At 31.6% G+C, this 16,782-nt stretch overlaps 1 protein-coding gene and 1 non-coding gene across 2 annotated transcripts; both read right to left on the bottom strand.

The window, feature by feature from the left end:
* Nucleotides 1-4,378: 4,378 nt before the first annotated feature.
* LOC111612741 (60S ribosomal protein L7a-like) lies at nucleotides 4,379-9,474 on the bottom strand. The gene is made up of 7 exons (XM_023353986.1): nucleotides 9,322-9,474; nucleotides 6,105-6,222; nucleotides 5,782-5,931; nucleotides 5,319-5,539; nucleotides 4,879-5,009; nucleotides 4,612-4,681; nucleotides 4,379-4,524 (listed from the first exon to the last, which is right to left on the bottom strand). The coding sequence occupies exons 1-7, from the start codon at nucleotides 9,334-9,336 to the stop codon at nucleotides 4,420-4,422; spliced, it is 810 nt and encodes a 269-aa protein (XP_023209754.1). The 5' UTR covers nucleotides 9,337-9,474; the 3' UTR covers nucleotides 4,379-4,419.
* LOC111612746 lies at nucleotides 5,077-5,146 on the bottom strand. Its single transcript, XR_002754673.1, has one exon. It is a non-coding gene; the product is annotated as a small nucleolar RNA SNORD36 (small nucleolar RNA).
* Nucleotides 9,475-16,782: the final 7,308 nt, after the last annotated feature.

The following is a 16,782-nucleotide window of genomic DNA, read 5'->3' as shown; positions in this document are numbered from 1 at the left end:
TCCCAGTCCGACGGGCAATTTTGTTTTCACACATACACACGCTTCTGGCACTTGTCAACCAATTTTTTTGGTCGACAACGACGTAACCCCTTTCCAACCCCCTAAAATCCCCATTTTTATTGTAAAAATCGTCATTTAACCTTCAACAATGCAAACGACAATGTATATCGTAACAATGATAACAATTGCTTAACGACAATAAAAAGACTAAATTGCTTCTTCTATTTCACAAATATATTTATTTATTTTTTCATTTTCGTGGCCAAATTATGCAAATATTATTACCGTGGACTTCCTTCTTTCACCATTTCTATGAAACCTTACTCTACTCGTTACATCTAAGTACTAAAACCTTATATAAAGTTTTTTATATAGCAGCGTTGACTGAAAATTGTATATACATTTTTCGCATAACACACACGGCATTTATAATTTAGGTATCCCGAAATATTACAGGACATTTTTCATTAACATGCTACTATTAAACAAAATGGAAACTTTATAAAGTTATTGAAAAAACTTGAAAAGCAAAATGCGTGGTTCGTCAAGAACTGCGTCGCTTCTCAAACGGTTTTTGGATATTTTAAACTTTCCTATAGTTTATAAAAGTTTTCGTTACGTTAATATAACTTATATATTGATTGTGGTGATTACTCTTCTATCGCCTACTTTTTTTAGATTGTGTTTCGGCAATTGCGATTCTACTAACCCCGCATTTTACTTGTATTCCGAATAAGCAATATTTCTCTCTCCGATGTTAGCTATGTATGGATTATATATAGTGCTATGGAAAAGTGTCTCCGCAGCGTGGTCACCACAAAGTGGCTGGTTTGATTTTCCGACGTCATAATTTACTTTGTGTATTTGGACGCGCCATGTCGTTATTTCGTTGGTGGAATCGCCTTTCGTTTCCCGGACGAACTTTAAATCGCACAATGTCTATTAAATGTTATAACCATAAGATTTACGTTGATTTTTGTTTATTTCTTTATATGTAGGTAATGGTTTTGAGTAAAGGCTGTTTCTCACTTATGGAAAAATCCGTACAAAGAATTTTGAGAATTTTTTTTTTGCCATCAAACCAGTGCAGAAAATCGTGTCGAGCAACTTATAACTTATCATTTACAGAATACGGAGAAGTTTCTCGTCCGATAGCAATCAGGTAGAGATTTAAGTCGTGACCATGTTTGGTTTCGCCTGCGTAATAAAGTGTTACAAAAGAATATAGAATTCGAAATAAAAAAAAAGCAATCGGCATTTTGTAGAATCGTCTATAGAAGATATTAACCCCTGTATTCACCAAAACGAGTTAAAGTTAACAGTTAAATCTCGAGTTATTGGTAAGTTAATATTCACCAAACACTAAAATAACTCTAATTCTAGAGATTTCCTAGAGTATTTCTCTATACATTTAGTGCTTCCCTTCTATTCTTAGTTTCCTAATATTAGAAAAAAATCCTTATCACTGGCTTGTTCATTCAGCTGTATTAGAATCACTTTATCAGACAACGTGCCCTTTCTCTTAAAAACTATGTCATATTTTTATATGTAAACTTGATAAAATAGAGTTTGTTTAATCGATATTGTTCTCCTGCTTAAATTGTTAAATTGCAATTTATTAGAAACCAAATTTGTTATTTAAACTTCAATATGATTTTTGTACATATATTTTCTCGTATTCCAAATACAGTATATAGTCGTATTTTCAATCATGCTCGAGCCAGCTTTGGTTGTTTAATTAAAACACAGTAGTTATCTTTCTGGTTGGGATATGTATTAGTCATTACGACTATAAATTCCAACAAGGCCATCTGTGTACTTAGTGATAATGATGATATTTCAGTTTTTGCATTTTTGTTACAGTAAACAATGTAATAAAACAGTTCTTAAGCCATGAAACAACAAAATATTTCTTAGAATTCATCTGATAAGTAAAATATGTGAATAGATTACTCCAAGAAAAGGCTTGAAGGTTTGAATTATAATTTCCATGAGCACTAACTGTAATTATCTGGTTATTCAATTCAGTTTATTGCCAGCCAAATCTAGGACCAAAAAGACACACGAAGACAAGTGCAACCGCTTATCTCCATTGAATTTTACTTTGTTAACTAAGATAACAATTTTTATCTATACTATTCAAAAGCAAATAAGTCGGATGTCCTAACATTATTTAACAAGAAATTAATCACGGATGTATTAAATTTTAATTTAAAACGAGCAATTATTTATTGTGTCATTGTCACAATGCTGCCGGGCTGCAATTTTTAATCATATTTTTGATTTATTTAAATTAAAATATATGCTCTCCACCTCAAATTAGTGGCGGCTTGTCCCTATACATCATACCCTTCCTTTGACAATAGAGTCGTGAGCCGGTCATATATCTAACACCTTTCAGGAAAATTTTAAAAAAATCGAAACGTGACTTTCCGATTTACATCGAACGTTCTTATGTAGTTAATCTGGGCCTCCTGTCTCAGGTTTCCATATCTAGTCTCATTTTTCATCTATCTAACTCCGTTCACGAGATTAAGGAAAGAGACAAACGGACACGTATTAGTATACTTTTTTAAAAAATACTTCCCGGTCTTTGGCACTAAAGTGTTTTCAGCAAGTCCATTAATAAGGGTTCGGCCAAGCCCACAATAGCGCGGCATATTGGAAAGAACGGGACCTGACATAACCGGATGAACAGAGGTAGAAATTCATATTTTTCAGCACTAGTAGCTCAATGTATTTCACCATGTAAAGTTATTACATTTCATTCAGATAGTTCTTTAGGTTAAAATAATAAACGATTTAATAAATAGGATTTTAAATACACTAATGTTAATTTAAGGCTACAAAATAATTACAATAAAAGACGACGTAGGAATCAGTCCAAAAATTAATTCTACAAGGTATATTGAGATTTTTTCGCTTTAAAATTGATTCAATAATCAGAATAAGATCAACTCACCTTACGATTATGGCAAGATAATACACACTATAACGGCTTGCCATTATTGCCAAGCGACTACGTCAGCCATGTTAAGATAAGACAATCAGCATTACATGTGGGTGGTTTTGGATAATCTGCGTGTCATTTCAAACTTTTCGTTTAAAATTACACACATCCAATTCAGATTTTACACGAACTGTTTTAACACGACGATCCAAGTTTTAAAATTTTTTTGTCATATGTATATGCAGAGCTTGCTTCGCATTATTCACTGAATTGATCACTTCTACATTGAACTATTTCTACCGCAAAAAAATAAGTATTTAAAGCAAGCTTAATTCTGTATTAAATATTTAATTTAATATTAGTAATATAATTACGCAGAGCCGGATTTGAGCGATATGTGACAATCGGACCTCGCAGCACATTAAAATTTATATATTTAAAAATAGTACAGTACATGTTACAAAAATATCTAGGTATATTATTATTAAAAATATAACATATTTCAATACCGTAATTAACCGTTAATTAATTTTGTTATTTAAAGTTTAAGGGGACCAGCAAAAAAAATCAATCGGGCCTCGCACCTATTGGATCCGGCGCTGTAATTACGAACACATCACAGTAGTCCCTGTAACTCAAAAATTACAATATTTGTTTTTGTATCTCGATAACGTAAACCTAGGATCAAATAAGTCATCGTTACTTACCAGCGACAATTGTTAGCACTTTTCTCAAGTTTCCCTGCAAATGTCGCTTGAGTTAGTGACCACCTAGTAGTCTTATTTTTTTAAAAAGTACTGTACCTGTACGTAATACACGGATTTGCACATAAAACCCTTACGAAAATTTCACTAGCTAGCATTACTATCCGTAAAACCCATTTTCGGTAACTCGCCTCTTGTCCAAATTTAAGTCGAGTACGCAGGACTACTCATTTCACTTGGGGCGAATTACTATTGATACTTTGCTATTTCTTACCGCAAATTGAAACAAAAAAACAGCACGAGAATAGTTATTTTAAAACTCATTCTTTTTCTTTACGCTTTTGATTTTTACAAACAAATCTGGACTTGAATTACTCAGGCATTCCAAAATTTTCATTTCCATGAAATATTTGTGGAGTTACCTGAAAAATCACTGTTACCGTCATTGTGAAGTAGCTTCAATGCTGCGTTAAGTTCAATTTCTACTAACAGTTAAAAGTCCAAATCTAACCTCAATCATTTATTGTATCATATGAATTTCAGTATAAAATACTAAAGATAAACAGCTAAGGTTATTCTATATAAGTTATTCTATATTTGCATTTAACTGTAAATTAGTATTTAACAAAAATTTGAGTATACAACTAGAACAAATCTTAATTTTTAATAATTAAAATGTCTTTATTATGATGGAAATAATAAGTATAATGAAAATGCAAATAAGGTTTTCATTTGACAATATTTATTTTCTTTTTATTACAGCATTTAGCCTACTTTCTGAGCAAGCTCTTTAGCTCTAGCCTTCTCCAACTTGGCAATTCGAGCAGCAGATTTGGATCCCAAGATTCCACCGCCCCAATGTCGACGAATCTGAAAAAATTAAGTTATTTTTACATATTGACTTATATTTTAGATCAATTAACAAAAGTTTAAAGGAAAAAAGAAATGTACACTTACCTCATCATATCTATCATTGAAATTTGTCCTGATTGCTTCTACCAGTTTGTTCAGTGATCCTTTGTCCTCACTAAAATACAATAAAGGAAATTAATATAAAAAGCTAAATATTAAAAAAAAACAGTATTAATTAATACTCTGGTTAATTAATTAAATAAAATAGCTCAGTTCAAATAATTCTCCAAAAAATATTCAGATGAAGAAATTCAAATTTATTAATTACATCATAGCAAATCAAACTGTATTTTAAAAAGTCAATACACTTACGAATTGATATGAGTAAGTGCCAAACAGGAACAAGTTTTTCTTCTCACAACACGTCCTAGTCTAGATTTATTCTTTATAATACAATATGGAATACCCATTTTACGGCAGAGCGAAGGCATGTATAGCACAAGCTGTATAAATGAAACTTTTAATTAAATTTCAGTTGCAATTTAAAAAAAGCTATATGAATAAAATTATTATAATTCAGTGTTAAAAAGCTCATGAAAAGCAACATTGATATTCAGGTATTTTAAATTCATCATTAAATTCATAAGTTTTACTAAAATAAAATTTTAAGCTTAGAAATAATTATCTTCTAGCATTTTCTTTGCTATAAACTAGAAATGAATTGATTGTAATTTTAGTGGATAGTATTCATCTAACATTTGACATCATAATGTCCGAAATAAATCAGTTATTAAAAGTGATTTAATATTTACCTCAATTGGATCTACATCATTAGCTATAATAACTAATTGAGCTTTTTTCTGTTCAATGAGAGAAGTGACTGTGTTGCATCCTTGACGTACAACAGCAGGTCTCTTGGTAGGTTTATCATCTTTACCCTTTGCTCTTTCCTCTGCTCTTGCCATCAACCTTGCTTTCTTAGCTTGTTTTGTTTCTGGACGATACTTATCAAGCAATTTAAAAAGTTGTGTAGCTGTAATAATACAATAACTTTTAATTACCATTTCATTGCTCTTAAGATATTTTGTGATAATAATAAAATTCAGAAAGAGGTTGTGGTGGATTTAAGTCTATCAACATCATTGATACTGATAGCAAATACATCATCAATTTACATCTTTATATATACTAAGTTAAAAAATTAAGCCAAATATTAATTTCAATGATGATATATTTTTGATATAGTGAATAATATTTTAAATTATATAATCTAACCTGTAGGTCTGTCAAGGGTTTGAGTAAATTGATTTATAGGTGGAGGAACTTTCAATCGTTGATATAACACAGCCTTTTGTCTCTGGAGACGAATGTATTTCGGCCAACGTACAAAACGACTTAAATCACGTTTTGGTTGAATATGCTGACCTATAGAAAATTTTTTTTTATTAAGAAGGATTTACATTACAAGAAATTATTAGAAGATTCCGAGTTCTTCCAATTGTCAACAATCCTACCTGAACATACTTAAATTATATGCAGCTAGGACCTAGCCAAAAAAGCATCATAGGCCACTTGCCACAGGCATACTAGCTACTCACCAATCCCAAAGTTGCGTGGATTTTTCTCAAACAGAGGATTGACGACTTTCTTCTGTTCTGCCTTTTTAGCAGCTAAAGGTGCTGCGGCAATCTTCTTTTTTCCCTTCTTTCCTTTAATCTAAAAATAAATATAATCTTTAATATACAGCATGTTAAATATTACACTTTTTTATGCAATGCAATAAGAATGTATAATAACAATAAAAGAAAGACCATAGTTTCAATTTTGAACAAGGCTAATTTGTAAGCAAATTTTTTTTACTTATCAGTAAGAATGAGCCAAATCAACTACTTTTTTTTATGTACTGTACTTTATATTAAGCTCCTGACAGGAATATTAACCTCACACCTTGATCTTATTTTACAATAAATCTTCCTGCTGCATGATCTTTCTGATGATATCCCTAATTACTGTTGATTTTCTTTTCAAAAATTTATATTTGAATATATTCTGTTAGCTAATTCTGATTTTTTTCTGAAAAGATCTATACAAAATTTCTAAGATTATTTTTTAATTAAATAAGTTAAGGTTAAATCTAGTTTTTTAAATACTTTACTGTAGTCCAAAAATGTAAAATTCTTAATCTTTTGATTGATTGCCATATTTCCCGTTATATAAAATCTGGAAAAGTATAATACCAACAGGCAAATCAAATGATGTGTAACAGATAAGATTAACAGCATATCCAATAGCTCAAAAATTGATGTAAAATCATTAAGCAGCATATGAGTCAGCAGTGTTCAAGTGAAATGTAAAGCAGCTGCTTTAAAAAATAAAAACCATCATCTCTAGCTCTAAACACTTTCCTGGGTTAGAGAATGCCCTTTGATATGATTCTAGGCAAAACTATAGAAGCTTAGTTGTTCTCTTTTAATTTTTTTAAAGACACATTTGACAGACATTTCCAAAACATACAAACTTTTGCAGCAAATCATATAAAAAGAAAAGAAAAAACAGGACTACTTATTGACTAGTCCACCATTGCTTAAAGCTTGTTTACATTGCAGAGCAGCATGATTAAACAGTAGACAGACATGTGTCACATGATCTTATTTCAATGCCACCCAGTCACATGTCTACCTAGAAAAAGCTCAAACCCCCCTTTTTACTGTGACAATGCTTGTTTTTCTGATTATCAGTGATATTACTTCATCCAAAACTTCCTGTAGTACCCTGCATAATATGCTCTTTATTCACATGTTAATCTCACAGTAAAATCAGGTTCCAGTATTCTCATGCCACAACCTATTAACAGTTTATTTAAATGTTTCTGCTGAGTTTTACTTTTTCAACCTGCTTCCCTCTGTTTCTTTTATAAGCATTTAGATAGTTATAAGCATTTAATCCAAACTTTAAAGTAATTCAATTACTTATTCTTTTTTTTTTTATGGAATTAATCTTGAAAAAATAAATTGTCATCAAATCTTAACTCAGCACTTTGTTATATAATGCTATGGAAGTGTAACTGAAGCAAAGTTTACCAAACTGGTCCTCCACAGGCTGTTCAGTCATATGATTCCTGCAAAGTATAGTGCTGTAAAGTATTAGTTTGGGAGAAAAACAAAGCAATTTATGATTAGTTATATTGGACCCAGATGTGGTGCAATCAAAGACTTTTGCCATAGTATGTGAACTAAACAAGTAAACAAAGGGAAGAATGAGCATCCACATTCGGATCAAGCGTATATGTAAAGAAAGGCTTCGTGCACTATAATCCTCGTCTCGTCAAAAGTCGACTCCCAAAAAGACTTTAAATTGGGGGAGAAGACTGGAAAAAAAGGAGTGGAGTAAGTCTTGATACAGACTGCACTCAGATACTTGGCAAGCCTGCTGAGGATAGGGAGAGGCTACACTCCCCTCTGGAAGGGATGCTCAGGCATAGGTGAGGTCCGAGATCTAATGATATTGTGGATAGAGCCTCTCCACTACACAAAAATTATCAAGAGGACATCCCGAATATTCTATGTTGTTCTTGGTTGTGTCAATCAGTACAGTGAGGTACCCCAATTAACTGTATATATCAAACAAATGAAGTGTGGAGGTATTTCCTATGAACCTACTATACACCCAAAACATGCTACTGAAGACATGGAGGACCAACTAAGGAATTTTAACTGGTGCAAAAGAATGAATTCTTCCATAAGAATAATAGTTTATGAACACATCAGAAGCATAGTCATATGACATGCTTTGTGAGCATCCACCATGCAGCTTTGTAACAAGCTTAAACAATTGTTTCTTGAACAAGGCACAGCTGGTAAGTAGTCCTATGATTTTTTGTTTATAGCACTTTATACATGGGGTCGTCCAAAAAAAAAAAACCTGTTTTGGAAACATCTTTTAAATATGCCTTTTTTTTTTAAAAACAAAATTTTGATAATCATTATCAAATTATTAGGTCAGTATACTATTGTGAAGTGTTATTTTTTGATGTTAGTTTAACAATACAAATTCAGCAATAAATAAAAGCATCACTGATTCATAGAAATAAAAATAGACACCATACAACCTATCTTTCAACCAATCCAAATACAACATATCTTTTCAGAGAGAAAAGAATGAGATACTGTAATTTGAAAAAAGAAAAAATTTTGGTATTTTAGATAGAATATCCACATTTTTTTGACTGGTTATTTCAAAGGTTTTACTCATTCCACTGTCACATAAGACTAAGATATAGCAAATGAACAAAGCATACCTGAACTTGAAAGCAATGGAACCCATTGAATCTTAAGAGTACACTTGCAAAAAATCTTGATGATAATCAATGATTTGAAAAATAATATTGAAGCTACAAAATAATTTTACCTTTACCTTTTTCGGGTATTATAGCCTGTAATACCTGAAAATTCCAAGTCAGATCTCCACTCTGATTCTATGTCCACCATATTATTATACAAAATTAACCTTAACTCATTTAGCATTATAAAATCAATTCTTTACATAGCAATGAAAAAAATTTGATCATTAACTACAGTGGAAAAATAACGCGAATTAGTCTCTTTTTTACTCAATTACTTAATTTAAAAAAATAATAATAATAATCATTATTATTAAAGAATTCAAGCGAATTCAGTAAATTATACTGAACAGTAAAACGTATAATACGCCATAATATTCACACTCGAACAATATGGCGACCTAGGTTTCTACTCAAATACGAAAGAAAAAGAAAATTAAAAATATTTAAATAACTAATTTTTCAAAAATACTAACTTTTCGTTGAACCATCTTTACTAATCAACTATTTACGCTTCTTTTTTTGAAGAAAAGGAGACTTCGAAAAGCAGATGGAAATAGATTGAACCGACCACGCTGAAATTCGCCCCAAAATGATGGAAAGGTGACGTGACGCATACTGTATTACCGTGTGACGTTTGCTCTATTATTAACACTAGCCAAAAACGAGCCAATTTTTTAAAATGTAGTATTATTATTTTGCTTTGTTTTAAAAATAATACAAATAATGTTTACAATTAAATATATTTTTAAAATACAAAAATTAATTTTAATAGTTTATTAAAGCATTACTAAAATACATTTGATATAAAAATATTAATTAATTATTATTATTATTATTATTATTAATCAAAGTAATAAAGATATTACAGCACTATTATTAAAAGAATGAAATAATGTGTATAAGTAAAAAAGAAAAGTTTTATCCTAGCTTATTATTTTATATTTTTCACATGGGTTACCATACGGTATCCAATAGAACGGTGTTTTGGCTCTTTCTGCCCTGTGGGCTAAGAAACGGATATATAGATACGATCGACTCTCATCGAAATATTAACCAGAACTCTTCTAACGTGCCAACCTCTTCGTTTATTCAACCTCCCTAAGGGACAGACCGAATCCTTTCTCGCATCAGGTATACAGACGGATCCTTCAACCTACAGGTACGAGTATTTATTTCCACATGAACCTCATGGAAACGCTCTCTCTCGCGACCACTTACGATATAAATCAGTTAATTTAATACCTTACGAAGTTTGTATCATGCACACAGTGCCGTAACTAGGACGGTGCCAGCGGTGCCCAGGCACAGGGAGCAGAAATGACCTGGACCACGTTTTGAGGCGTAGTTACAGAAGCTAGCACCGGGCGCATAAAAGGCTAGTTACGGCGCTGCATGTACAGTACATACCTTTCTCTGAGCAATTAAATGGTTATTAGTTGTTAACCTGACGTCTGAGTGCATCACTTCCGACTCGCCGTCTGAAGTGGACTCGGCTTTTCATCTGGCTTGGTTTCTTTCCTTTCCAATCTACGGCGCGGTCCGAGTACTTGTTCTTCCACTTCGATTAAATTAAAGTCCACATAACAACGACGATGTAATGTTTATTGTCGCAAAGTGACGACTAAAACATAAGGCAGTGTTTCTTGAATTTAAAGACTGTTGTTTAAACGACTATAACAGGCCAACGCGACTTACATTATATAGCTGTCCCTTGATAATCCGACAGGCATGGGACCAAAGGGGTGTCATCGTGTAAGAATTGGATGGGGTGATTCACGTCGCGACATGCTTCTGTGCAAGCAGACACGTAACGGGGACGGGTACTGTACCTTGACGGGAGATGCGTCGGACTACTGAGCATGTCGGATTACAAAACGTCGGACTATCAAGGGACAGCTGTACAGACGTTTTCACTATATTTAAACCATGTGCTACTGCTAACAAATTTCATAATAAGTGGTAGATAGTGGCTACTCGTATACAAGTCGACGTTAAACTTCGATAAAAAATCAAAGAAAACACATTGTAGTCAGTATATCTTCAAATCCGAATAATAGTACTAACTTCAACAATTAAATTTGTAAATTGTCTTATCTTAATTACAAAAAAAATTTATATTTAATAAAAACTTAATACGAAATTTTTTAACTATTTGAAAATTCGATATTTATAAAAAGAAAATATTAAAAAAATACAAAATTTTAGGTTTATTTTTAACTGTAGGAAACAAAGTAAAACTTTTTCTTGTCTCCGGACCAGTGCAGTGAATTCGAAAATGACCGTGAAAATGCTCTCTCGAGCAAGGTTTACACGTTACAAGTATATTTCAGTATGTAGGGAAATAAAGTTTAAGACTTAAAACGTGTAGAGTCGACCACAGCATAAAATGGAAGACTCTTTGACCTATATTTGGAAATATCTTAATAAATTTTTAGCTCGGTAAAATGGGGTTGACATCTTCCTGTTCGGGCCATAAGCGAACACGCGGTAGACCCAAAATTTTCTCCGTAAATTTGTATATTTAGAGACCAGACTCCATCATACCCGAAACACCTTTTTAACTTTTGTACGTATGTCTGGAAATATCTTTATAATTTTAAAACCCGTTAAAAAATGGTCGACGTCGGACTGTTCGAGACACCAGCGAGCACGCGTACGATTAAAAAGTTATTCGCTAAATACGTAAAATAAACACCCAGAGTCGATCACACGCAAAAACCTATCGATTTTCTTTATCTATGTTTGGAAGTACAGTATATTAATCGCGGGTTGACGTCTCAACAACGAACTAGCCAAGTAGAGTTTTCCGAGTTTTCTTTACATGTGAAACATCTAAACTGGGGCCAGTTTTTAGTGGAAAGACCTCCCGGAGGGCATTCCTCTTTGACACAACGCCTAAATTCTGTATTACCTTCTTTCATCAATACATTTCGTGGTAGTCCTGAAGTGTCGTTGCAGCATTTCAGTTGAAAACCGTTGGGATACGGCAACGCAATACACGGATAAATGTCTCCCAGGTCAGGAGGACTTTCTTTTAGAAAGTGATTCCTGTTCAGATACTAGACACGAGAAAAAATCTGAAAAACTCCACGTGGCCAGCCCGTTAGTCAGCCTCAAACCTACGACCACAGTTCAGTGGTTTTATTTACTCGGCTGGTGGCGGGCTTTTTAATTACTTGTTAATTGCTTTAAAACTTACGGAACTTACAATTATCATAATTATAATATTATTTATATTATCATTATGAAAAAAACATTCTTTTGTCTACTTAAAATCTAGAAATCATGATATCAGACGAAATTTGTTAAACATTATTATTAATGATGATGTAATATATAAATAATAAAATTATCAATATTTTATCATATTGACAAAACTAAATTATCATAATCATTTCTAAAAGATAATTCGGATAATTCGAACGTATGGATGAAGAATTTAATATTGGTTATTTTTTTACTTCGGTTTTTTTACTTTCCAGGCTCCGTTATATTAGGTTGTTGCAAACGAAATAGCCGAATTTTACTTCTGACTTTGGACATTTATTAATTTAATTTAAAACTTACACATGCAATTAAAATTGACTCCATCAACATTAATACAATGCAATAGAAATGCATTAACGCCAATTGGAAAAACAAGATTATTCATTTTTCTTTCTTCCATGCCGTCAGAAAAATATTCTGATGGCATGAAAACGTGTGGAACTCACAATATAAATGAGATTACATTTTTAAAGGTCATGTGTCAAATTTCAAATGGGGTCTGATTTAATGAAATTATTATCATTTACAATTTTTATAAAACTCGTCTGTACCTTCAAAATTAAGCTTTTTGTCATTTTATAATACTTAATATTACAAAAAGCTCTTTAAGTAAAATATTATAAGAGATGACGCCACATATAATTTTAAATTCTTTTGCTGGGAAAGTTATTCAACTCATTGCTGGATTATTTATTTATGTTTACAAAAGTGGAATTAATGGCTGTAATATTCAATATGAGAAAGTGGAGTAGTACACTGCGAGCTTAATTTTGAACATTGTACTTCCTACTCTTAGAAAATTTGTAAACAGGATTCAATGGAGTATCCGAATAGCATTAAGTACCAATTAAGGTAACAAAAGAAATAGATTTGTGTATAAGAGTTCATCTATAATCCACATGTTCTATTTTAGTTAAGCAAGTTAAAGTTTAAACCCAGTATAAAAGCTATATTTTTAATACCCTTCATTTATGGTGTCTATCCAATTCTCCTCTTCCCATTTCTCCAGTGGTGAACTGTCCCACCTGAAAATCTTGAATTTTCCGATGAGCCGCCTGCAATTTGAAAAAATTGTAGACCTATAAATTCCTACTGTCTTCCATCTATCCGTCTATCTGTCTGTTTTTTCTGTATCTGGAGAATGGTGTTAGATCAATGAAATTCAACACCAGATATGGAGCAGGAGATCCCAATTAACTATATATGAACTTCTGATGAAAACCGGAAGTTATGTTATTTTAATTAAAAAATTTTTCCCCGAAAGGAGGTAGATAGATAACTGGCGCGACTACATTGTTAACAGAAAAGTATGATGTACAGGGGCAAGACACTACAGTACTAAGGTCGCGTTTCTATATGCACTACTGCTCGACTGCTATACAGCAAAGCGTTTCTAAATGAAGCCATATAATGTAACGAATGTAGTTTGGCGCAAGGGATAAAGAAAAAGATAAAGCAATCTTTACGTATAAAGCAAAATGGACACTTGTGTATAACACCATATTATGCTGCGAAAACAAAAAAAAGTCCAAGTGACTTTTGATAAAAATATTATGGAAACATTAAGAACGATTAAATTTTCTAAAATAACTCTGAAAGTTATCTAAAGAATAAGAAAATACTATATTCTAAATATAATTATCTATCTTCTATCTCTTTACTTTGTTCACATTTTCGGAAATTCTCAATTCTTTATTTATAAATTAAATTAATTAAAAATATGATTAAAAATTACAGCCCAGCATTGTGACGATGTCACATAAATTCTAATATAGCCTACGTTATATTTCACTCCAGAAAAATAAATTAATAAACATTAATAAACGTAATACAAGTGCTGTTTATCGTATTAAATTAAACAGTTTTTTTCTAATTTAGGACGTAAGCTGCAATGGTCCAATGAACAGAAGTCCGACTCACTGCAAATGCTCCTGTTAATTAAAATTTTAAGATAAGTCCAAAAGCCCCATCATAAATACATGTCCGCATGTATTTTAAGATGAGGTCATCTCCAACTGATGTGCATTTTGTAACTTCTAATTTGAAAATAACTAATTACAATTTGGGTTGTAGGTAGCCATGATTGTTTTTTTCTTTACTCTTTTCGCCCCGTAGATACCAAGAGATCTTTTTTTTTTTTTTTGACGTACAATGGGAACGGCCGGGTAGTGAGGAACAGATCTGGACATATCCGGGACAGTTCACTCCAAAAAGTTTCTGAGGTTTTTTCGAACCCCAGATTCGATCCCGGATTTCCAACTACCCGGAAAAATTAATACACTAACAGGATTAAAATATTTAAGGCTGACACCTTAAGTACCTTAATCCTGTTAGTGTCTTAATCTCCAGTTAAAAAACTATTTTTTAAAATAGTTTTTAACTGGAGTTTAAATTTTTTTAACTCCAGTTTAATTTTAACTGAATTTTTTAAAATAGTTTTTAACCTCTCGAGTAAAAAAGAAGAATTATTTTATTTTTAATACACCAATGTCGGCATGGATGTTTTGTTCCATAGTTTTTTTTAAACACCGCGTGCTGAAAGGGCTATTTGCAATACTTTTTATCCTTTTTTTTTTTTATCAAAAAAGGTAAAAAGTATTGCAAATAGCGTTTTCACTTAACACAGATTGATGTTGTAAGAAAATTGGCTAATTTAACTAACTGTAGAAATATCGATATATTATTAAATGCGGTATAAAATTTTAAAATTATTTTCAAAATGAATTAATTTTATTAAAATTATTATAATCACGTAGTGTTTTGCATTATTCGTTCTTCTATGTGGTATTTTGTGGTCTTTTCTTATACCCCTCTCTCCCGTGTGTCAAAAAAAATTATTTTCTGTTAGATTTATTTATTTTTAATTATTGATTACTGAGAAGGCATATGTGCTTCTCGTCCTATGAAAACACATCTATGACAGGGGTTTCATAGGACGAGAAGCACATATGCCTTCTCAGTAATCAATAAAACAAAGTCATCTGAATAATTACAGATGACTTTGTTTTGTATAACTTATAATGATTATTATTATGCATGATCAAAGATAAAATAATGATTGCGTCAAGCAATAAAATACAAAATTTTATTTATATAAAGAAATCATACTAATAATTTTTACTTATTTCGTACTCATTATATTCTTTGTTCTAACATTTTTGGTAAATTATGTACTGGATCCATGTTTTACTTCATAGGTATAGTAAACGTGGATGTAGTACTTAATTTGCTAAAAGTGATAGAACAAAGAATACTGTCAAACATATTTAAAGCACTCCGAGCACCTGGACATACACATAAATAACTTAGACACCACTAAATAGTCATGGACCAAAACGCACTTCATAGCAGACATGCCTAAGCTCAGGACTATGTTGACAGAACTGGTCAAACTACTTGCTGACTAGGGCTACCTGTTTGGAGAGACTGAGTGATTTATGGTTGTCTTGTAAGATCGGGTCATAAACGCTAAAAATTATAGAAAACACATTCTATTGCGTCACTAACAAATGACCCTTGCAGAAAATGCCACATTCTGCCAGAAACAATACAACATATAACCTCTGGTTGCAAGTTCTTAGCACAAACAATTTACATAAGCATAATCAAATAGCAAATATAATATACCAAGAGATTGCGCACAAACGAATTATTAAACACCCAGGGTACCATACTACAAATATACTCCCTAGGCAGTGTTAGAAAATTACACACACAAAATATACTACGACAGAGCCATAATCACAGATAAAACAATTCATCACAATAGACCTGACATCACTCTCATTGACAAATATTCCTCGATTATATAATACAAATTCCTCGCTTATATAATTGGCATCTCTGTTCCAAACACTCATAACATAAAAATTGATCACAGTGAAAAAAATCAACAAGTATACTCCACTCGCCCAGAAATAAGACAGATGTGAAGGATGGATAAGATATTTATTATACAGTACTTATTGTCATCTATCTGTTCTACTGGTGTTGTACCACATACACTACACAAAAGTCTAGAAACATTAAACCTTAATAAAAACATACATATGGCACTTCAGAAAGCTGCAATATTGAACATATGTCACATTGTTAGGAAGTTTCGAGATGTTGACACACATACCAATAACAGCTTAATTACACTTGCTTAGGTATCTAAACGTTAACTTTAGTCCAGCATAACACTTCGCACCAGTATCAGCTGAGCTTGACCTTCTTGGCATAATAATAATAATATCAACACCATTTAACAATATAATTACATTATAATTATTTTAAATGTTTAACTGAATAATAATTTGATGTAAAATCAATATTTACAGATTGTTTCAATGTATCATTCAATCATTTAATCTTATAAAATTTAATTAAAAGAGGACAAACAAAAATCACCTTATAACTGATTATCTGTTATATATCATTACGAAAAATTCATAAAATTTTAATACAACGTATCCGTTAAAAAAAAAAAACTGTATCCAAAAGCAAAATTCATCAATATTTATCAGTAGACCTTTTTTGTATAACTGATATTGCATTATTTCATTTAATGTCATAATATATTTGTTTTTTATGGCTTAATCAATTTATATAAGCGCTTAATAAACACAGTAAACCATTTATTTATTTGTATTAATNAATATATATAAATCTATTCATAAATTTTA

The sequence above is a fragment of the Centruroides sculpturatus genome, unplaced genomic scaffold (assembly GCF_000671375.1).
Source record: "Centruroides sculpturatus isolate CEXI.00-Female unplaced genomic scaffold, Cexi_2.0 scaffold1750, whole genome shotgun sequence".
Lineage (NCBI taxonomy): Eukaryota > Metazoa > Arthropoda > Arachnida > Scorpiones > Buthidae > Centruroides > Centruroides sculpturatus.
This window is presented reverse-complemented; position numbering and strand designations above follow the sequence as displayed.